Source organism: Salminus brasiliensis, chromosome 14 (assembly GCF_030463535.1).
Source record: "Salminus brasiliensis chromosome 14, fSalBra1.hap2, whole genome shotgun sequence".
Classification (NCBI taxonomy): domain Eukaryota; kingdom Metazoa; phylum Chordata; class Actinopteri; order Characiformes; family Bryconidae; genus Salminus; species Salminus brasiliensis.
In genome coordinates, this window is record NC_132891.1 from 31,126,399 (window position 1) to 31,135,280 (window position 8,882).

At 38.9% G+C, this 8,882-nt stretch overlaps 1 protein-coding gene across 1 annotated transcript; it reads left to right on the top strand.

Annotated features, from left to right (window-relative positions):
- Positions 1-4,678: 4,678 nt before the first annotated feature.
- Positions 4,679-7,636, top strand: hoxc13a (homeobox C13a). Its single transcript, XM_072696831.1, has 2 exons — positions 4,679-5,342; positions 7,380-7,636. Exons 1-2 carry the CDS (start codon positions 4,679-4,681, stop codon positions 7,634-7,636), a joined length of 921 nt encoding a protein of 306 aa, XP_072552932.1.
- Positions 7,637-8,882: the final 1,246 nt, after the last annotated feature.

An 8,882-nucleotide genomic window follows, 5' to 3' on the forward strand; every position in this document is an offset into this window, starting at 1 on the left:
CACATAATCGCCACCGCCAAGACGAGGTTTTAATAGGGTTGAGTCAGTGGAGCTTTAACCAGGGCGGTCATCGATTTTTCTGTTTCTCCATGACAACCGAAAGCTCACAGCACCAACAAATCCACTTCCCAAATCTTCGTCTCCTGTTTAAACATTAAAATATCGCATTATTCATGTGAATTGCGCTGTTCATTTTGACATTCGTGTACAAAGATTACCCGGCAGCTGTATAATATATTATGCGGATGTACTTTGCATGGAGATAAGTGACCTCCATGATGAGTGTCTGTCACTGTGATCAACAGATAGTGTCGTGTATGAAAAGCCTAGTTTTTCTCCGTCCTCTAGCTAAAACAGGAAACACGTTGAAGAATAGGCTAGTTGGTTTACATTACGCGTGCATATCGCATAATTTATACAAAAAACAAAAGAGTTTTCGTGAGACTGAAAGATGTACAAATAAGAAATGCAGAAGAAAACGATTATATTAACTAGTGTGTACTCTTTTAAAAGACCCGTAGGCGTTAATTACAACCAATAATAACTAGTATTATTTCCCAATGCATATCATAACGAATATAATATTTACTTCATTGCAATGTCTTATAACATCTTATTGCAATGTAATTTGTTTTGTTGTGCTATTTAGTTCCAAAAACAGTGATATTATTTAGACAATATTATTTCTTTTTTTTCGCTCGTGTTAAAATAGCTGTAGACACTATTCCATTTCACTTCTCCGCTGCAGCAGAACACTTCAATATGTACATAAACAGGTAGTTTTTTTTAGTGTACTTAATTAAAAACAACAGTAAGGATTCTAAACAAGCTTTACATCAGTAAATAGTAATACAAACAAATATCTCTGGAAATGGTGTAAAACTATGTGTGTCAGTTTCTTATGAATAGAAAACATGATTTGTAATGTGAAATTGATTGAGAAATGGATGGGATATGGATGTACTACTGACACTGCTGAGAGTAGTGTATTTTCATTTTTGTAATTAAACCAGAAACTGATAGGGATTCATTTGTATTGAAGAGGCATGCATGCATACACAGCAGAGAGAGAGAGAGAGGGGGGGGTAAGATATAGAGAGAGAATGTGTGTGTGTGTGTGTGTGTGTGTGTGTGTGTGTGTGTGTGTGTGTGTGTGTGACAGAGAGAGAGACAGAGAGAGAGACAGAGAGAGACAGAGAGAGAGAGAGAGAGAGAGAGAGAGAGAGAGAGAGAGAGAGAGAGCGAGAGAGAGAGAGAGAGAGAGAAAACAGAGATTACAGTATTGTAGCATATCATTCTGTATCAAGTCTCATTCAGCTCATGGCTCAAAATAACAGTGTAGTCAACACTCTCAAAAAAGTAACAGGACGATAGTAAATGTTAAATTTACAGGACGATAGTAAATGTTAAATTAAAAAAATATAAAAAGTAGGCTACGAATATGCAAGATTTTAGCAACATTCATAGCACAACCTGAACTGTTACTACTAATCTCACCATTCTCCATCACTACACGTAGCTGCTCGTAGAACACGAGTTTGTATACTATTTAATGAGAACAGGGGGCGAAAGTCTGCCAAGAGAATTCTCCAAAATTCATTCTGTAGGAAAACGTCACATGGTTTCTTCACGTCAAATACTTAAATAAGATTGTATGTATGTAAGCCTGTTTACATTTAAACGATGATATATATGCCAGCACACACATTACACAGCATATTATATTTGTATAATATAAAATAGACCTATTTTCTTAAAAACACTTAAAACAGAGTGCACGGATGATATTACATCGTTAAAACAGATCACCCCTACTTTCATGAATAAAAATCTCGTTTTCAAACCTCTTAACCCTAGGATATCATCAGAACTTTCCAAAATATAGACGGACCATTTTTGCAGAATGCAAATTGCAGATTAGTTTTGACATTTGCCGCTGTTATTTGGCTACTTTTAATATTTGAATATATACGTTTTCACGGTCAATATTTATTTATTTATTTATATATGTATTATGTATTAACTATTTTTCTGCATGGATAAAATGTTACGTCGCTTTAAATTGCTTTCAAATGTAATATTAACATTCCTGGCAACACAAATAATTTTAGACAAGAGACCTACACGCTGCTACATTGAAATAGAATGGAACAACGTTTATATATCTTTACATTAGCCTCAACACAGCATAGTTTATTCCTTTGTCGAAATGGGTCCCTATGTATATAGGCCAGCTATAGTTTATTATTTATCTCCCATTATTTATATTATAATATATTTATTTTAGATATATTCTATATAAAACGTCGATGGTGTTATTTGTTTTACACAGACGTAGAATGAAAGAGCGAAAAACAAATACATGATGTTTAAACGTGTAACCAAAAGCGTAGCGTTTTGATGGATTTGAGCGTTATATAAAAGCATATTCCAGAAAAAAAAACAATGATATCAACCATTTATTTTTATAAAGTGCCCAAATCCATACTTAAATCACACAGCATTGGCTCTCGTTTCGGTTTAAGTCCAAAGAAAAAATATGGTGCTTTTAGTTTACAAATTAGGATTCGGGTTTGTTATAATTCGAGCAAACAACCGGGGCTGATAAACTCTATGACTGAAGGAATTTTACTATTACATACAGCCTAGATTAAGACAGCATTCACAAGTCTGAGATTTGACGGAAGGGAGTCGATGTTTTTAGTCGTGTTTGTCTTGCTGTCCACCTTCAACACTTTCCCGACCTCTTTAAGTGGCAAAGGATCATTGGATTGCATGTCTGACCCTTTTCCTTAGCGATTTTTTATTTGGTTTCTGTCTCGCAGGCTTTCAGCTGTGAGAGTTTTTCGTGCAGGCGAGTGTGAAGTTCATTCTTGTCTGTCTAGACTCTGATTACGACCCTGTGTGTCTGCACTTTTTACCTTGACCTTGGACTTCCGTGCAGCTGCCATTTGTATGAGCCGTCCGTTTCCGTCAGTCTCACGTCCCAGAAAGAAGTGCTACAAATGCAATTACTTCATATAGGTTGATCTTTTATGGTCGTAAGTTTTAATGGATGGCAAAAGCTAAAGACCATTGTTTGCTATTGCGAATATTGCTTTGTTAAGTATGTAACAGGACGAATTATATTGCTTTTGTTGTACAACAGGATTGCAGATGCGTTAACCATGGTAACCAACGAAAAAAGGAATTGATGTGCTTTTGCTTGGGCTTTGGATTTCTTTAGGCTACATATTGGCTTGTTGCGACTGGTTTCCACATTAAAACTCGACACTGTTGCACAAGGCGAACACACTTCATTTCATGTTGAAAAAATCACAGTAAATTGGTTTATTTATGTTTAAAACAAACAATACAACTTGTAATATAAGCTAGCCAGTGCGCATTGCATGCCATATCTTTTTTTATATTACATGTATTTATTTATAAAAGCCTTGTACGATTAGTACAGGCAAGGGTAAAAATCTAACATGTGGTCGTTGTTACGCAGAAACATTGTATCTCCAAAATAACAATATTACAGGAGTAGGAAAACACGTTTTAACCTTTAATGAAGATCAATGTAAAAACATTTGATCCTAACTCATGTTGGATTCATTATTTTGGTCCATCTTATTATTTGAAATAGTATTAATAACAGCTTCCAGATTCAAATTATGTACAAAAGTGAAAAAAAAAAGATAAATGGTGATAGGAGGTTAGATTGTGTAAGCCGTAAGAAAATAGCCATAGTGATAAAATAGCCATGGTGCGTATTTTGTTAACAGTGGGTAAAATTTAAGACGTATTAGGAAGATGATTACTTTGTACACTTTGTGAAGCTAAAATATGAAATGCTGGTTCATTGCGACACATTACAAAACGCCGTGATTTAACATTTTTTCCTTTTTCTGTTTAGCCTTATTTTATCCTCATACACCCTACAGTTGATTAGTTCTAATTATTAGATTATTATGGATTTTGTTCATGTCTAAATGGACAAATTGTTGTTTTTACCTAGAATTGTAGCTTGCATTGACGAGTTATAAATATGCACGCAATAAACTAGTGAGCAACGATCTGTAGTATTACAGTTAAATTGTAAATTGTTATTATTTACTTCCATTGCCTTTTTTGCAACTGACCCATCTTATATTTTTTAAACGGTATTGAAATACGACATAAATAGCCTATTTTTATCTATTCTAAAAGCACAGGCTATAGCACGTTAATCAGTGTATGAACTTGGAATCTTTTTGCTAAATCATTTTTATGTATGTTAACACAGATGCTCAATGCCCTGGTCTTGGTTCAGGAAATCAAATTCCAAACCGTATGCCTACTTTTTTCTGCACATGTTTGTCGGCCAAAACGTGAGGTCTTGTTTTTATCTGCCTAACTCCCTTAAACCTTCCCCTTTAAGAGCAGCCGTCTGTGGCGAGATCAGCCAATACCTGGACGCCGAACGTCCCAGAAGGAAGCCGTGAAACGCGAGCCAGTATGCATTTAAAGGGATGCATCCACCCGCTCAGCCGCACCACTCCCCCCAGGGGTCGTTAGCATATCACGTGCCCGCGCCTTAATGAACCGGACGCTGAAGAGATCGGCGTGCGCATGCGCGCGCGCGTAAAACTGTAGTTGGAAAATGAGGCATCGTCTTGGAGTAGTCGACTTTTAAAAAGCATCGGCAGCCCGTGATATGACGACTTCGCTGGTGCTGCATCCACGCTGGGCGGACACCTTGATGTATGTGTACGAAAAAAGCCCGAATGAAAGTAGCCCGAATAAAAACCAGACCATGGAGGGACTGAGCGGGAATTGCCCTGCCACCCACTGCAGGGACCTGATCTCGCACCCCGCGCTGGGGCGCCACTCCGGCACAATCGCGACACACCAGGGTTCCGTCTATTCGGATATATCCTCAACCGACGCGGGGCGACAGTGTCCTGCGCCCCAGACGTCGTCCAGCGCTTCCCTCGGCTACGGCTACCCGTTCGGAAACCCGTACTACGGCTGCAGGCTTTCGCACTCGCACAACGTTAACCTGCAACAGAAGCCGTGCTCATACCACCCCGCAGAGAAGTACACAGAGCCCAGTGGCGCCTTGCCCACTGAGGAGCTCTCCAGCAGGGCCAAGGAATTCGCTTTCTACCCCAGCTTTGCTGGCTCGTACCAGGCGGTCCCTGGTTATCTGGACGTGTCAGTGGTGCCCAGCATTAGCGCGCATCCTGAGCCGCGGCACGACGCCCTGATTCCCATGGAGGGCTACCAGCACTGGGCTCTATCGAACGGCTGGGATGGGCAGGTGTACTGTTCAAAGGAACAAACGCAGTCGTCGCATCTTTGGAAATCTCCCTTTCCAGGTATGTCCATCTTGTTTTCTTGGATTTCAGAAAATACATGCATTTAACATACTTCCATAATTGAATCTGAGTTTCAGTCTATACATCTGCTTTTTGTGTGCTTGTTTTTTTTTTTTTTTTTTTTTTTTTTTGATGGTTTGGCATGAAGAAGTCAATTTAAAGCTGGCACCCTTTCACCATATTAACTAAATGTATAATACATATTGCAAGTTTTGCTATGCTTCTTATTATTTTGCCACCGTGCTGTTGATTGGGCTGATGATAAATGACAAATCGCTCTTTTTAGTTAACAAATGTTAAGTATGTTAAGCTTAAATAGCTTGATGGAGGCAAACCTAAATTCTTCTTTCACCAAACGTAACATAAAGTGCATAATTTATATGACGTGTGAGCCTACAGAGGTTTGGTCATTTATTAACTTATACATTATAAAGTCACAGGATGCCCGCAACTTTGGTTAAGCCGTGCAGTCATGCAGGGTGGAGCAGGGTATGACAACATAGGCTACCTTTGCTCCCCCCTGTAGAACATGGCGAGTCCTGTTTGTAGTGCACCCATAAACCGCAGAATCTTTGTCAGCAGCGTCTCAAAAGCGGTGGCCCCGCCATGTGTCACCCTCCGCAGATGCCAAAAGCATTTGATAGATTGCGAGTCATGTGAGGAAAAGTATTCAAGGGTTGCAAACTCTAGTCCAGTATTATTCATAGAAACGGAACAAAGTAGAAAATAGTCTTGAAGCTACACAAGGCTAATTGGTCTAAATGGGTTTTAATATGGAATGTAAGGTTTGTTGGAAAATATAAGACAACAGCACTGAATACTTCTCCCCACCATTCAGTGTGACTTTCATTGAGAATCCCAATTCCCCATAGACAGATAGAGAATGAGAGAGCAAGAGAGTACAGAAAGACAGCCACGCAAATAGACAGACAGTTAGATGTTCGTACATGCACGCTCTCAGGGCACGCGCACCATGGGAGACAGTTATTCAGACGCGAAAGACGCGCAGAAATAGTGACCAGTGGTACCTATTTTCATCATTTTCATTTTAGTGTTCCTTTCGAGGAGATGGAGATAGAGATGTGGCTGTTTTCTTTTTTCTCACATCCCTTCAATCAGTTTACGACTATCTTTCCCCTCCGTTCCACCACATCCGCGAGACAATACTATATTGTGAACTAGAGGAAATGCCACCAACCCATTATCTACCAACGACTGGGAAAGACTCATGCCAGGTTTTAACTAGAAGTTTTGACTGCCCGCATCTCAAAGGGGCACTGTGACAGGTGGAGTCGTATCCCTTCCCTCATTTTACCCTAGACCGTTTTGGTAGATAAAATGTGCGCTGTTTTATTTGATTAGTTAGTTCTCTTATTATTGGATGAAACATGATAATGGTATACTGTTCTTTATCTAAAATATATTCTTTGATATATGTTTCATTGCTGGGAGATACAGGTGCAATCAGGAGTCATTTGCATGAGTTGAGTTCAGGGTAATATAGGTGGGTTGTCGGTGGGGTTCACTGGTGTCCGGAGCTAATTGGGTTTCACCTGTTTTGTGGTGTCCACGGCATATTCATTGCTAACCTATATCACAACTGGTGAGTTATTTTACAAAATGACATAAATAGATAGCATATTACAACTCGTAGGTTCAATTTATTCTGAATTGAACTTAATTGAATTTGACAGCTAATGTGCTCATTGTGTTAAACTTTCATTATGAATGGACCAATAGAATTTGCCCAAAATGTCGTTGAATAAAATCTTGTCCAGTGACCACAATTTAAAGTTTAGGTAGGCACACGAGGGTATTGATTGGTAGCAACTATATATTGTTTTTAACTTGCTTAATACATAATGATGTTCCATTTAAAAAAAAAAAAAACTAATAATGCCACACACTTTCACAAGAAAGCCCACTTCCCATGAGTGAAATTCAAAGACCTATATTTCAAGGAATCCAAGAATTTTCAAGCAGGAATTTTAGAGAAGCGTTTGACAGTCATGGCCATTTCTCGCTTGTCTTTTTCAGACGTCGTCCCTCTGCAGCCTGAGGTCAGTAGTTACCGGCGAGGGCGCAAGAAGCGGGTTCCCTACACCAAGATCCAGCTGAAGGAGCTGGAAAAAGAGTACGCTGCCAGCAAATTCATTACCAAAGACAAAAGGCGACGCATCTCGGCTACAACCAACCTGTCGGAGCGGCAGGTCACGATTTGGTTCCAGAATCGCAGGGTGAAGGAGAAGAAATTCGTCAGCAAGTCCAAGGCGAACAACCATATGCACACTTAGTGGAATGCCCAGATGAATTTCTGAATCTCTTGACAGTCTGATTATTTTACCTCTTTTCAAAACCATGAATGAAGAACCTGCACCCGAGGCCATGTCCCACCCTATCTCATCCCATTCTCGAGTCTTGTTCCACATATTTAATTTAAAACTTAAAACATGCATCCAACCCTCATGCTTAAGCTTTTGGGGATATACCCCCTAAAACTGTGAAAACAAACAAAACAAGTCATTTCAACTTCAACTTTTTATTCTATGAATGTACATATATAAATATATAATATTTAAAACGCTATCTGAGTTTCAGAGGGACACTTGAGTCACGTGCCACCTTCAGATGAAGCAAAAGAAAGCGTGAACTTTTCACATGTGCTCATTCAAGACTAAAAACCAGCGCAAAACAACAGAAAAAACAAGCACGAAAACGACTCATAGGCTACAAGTGCAAACCGAGGTCGAAGGAGAACTTCAGAACATAACTCGAATGGCTACAGCAAACGAACAATGTGAGATTTCTCAGAGATGAACATTCATGGAAAGCCTCTACTTTGCTCCAAACATGCCTTCGAGAATTCCAAAAACAAATAAAAATAATAAAAAACAAATGGAAAACGCTAAGTGTTTCACTGTGGGATACATTACTTTTCAATGCCGAGGGTCAACCAGGCTGCTAATGTTTAACTGTACAGTGCAATGCCTTTATTATTTAATTCATATTCTCGCGAATGATGACAGGGCTGTAAAATGGAATGTCTCAAGATCATTAATGTGCTCCCTCCCAACTTACACAATCTTTTCAGCAGCGAATTGTATGTATTTGCCATGCAACTGGAATGATTGTAAGCAATTCAATTCATTTAGTATTAAACGTTAATGCACAATCTTTCTTGTTTTGATAAATATAATTATTTACCGTAAAGCATCGGAGCTGTTCACACACCTTGTTAGTCTGTACCTCTTTTTTGTGCAGTATGTGAACTGTATTGTGGTGTTTAATTCCTAAAGTACTGAATGGAGACGTATTTCTTAAATAAATAATGACAATGGAAAGCATTGGATTTACTGCATCGTGCCTGTGATTGAATGCCAGTTATCAATGTGGGTAATGCTCTGCCGTACATCAAATAAATACTTTTGATTGAGCGGGACTGCAAGCGGTATATTATAAAGCTCAGCATAATTTACCTCCAAGATAGTAGATGTCTTCTTGAACATTTTAAAATAGTGATTTCGGCCTGTTTTAGAGATA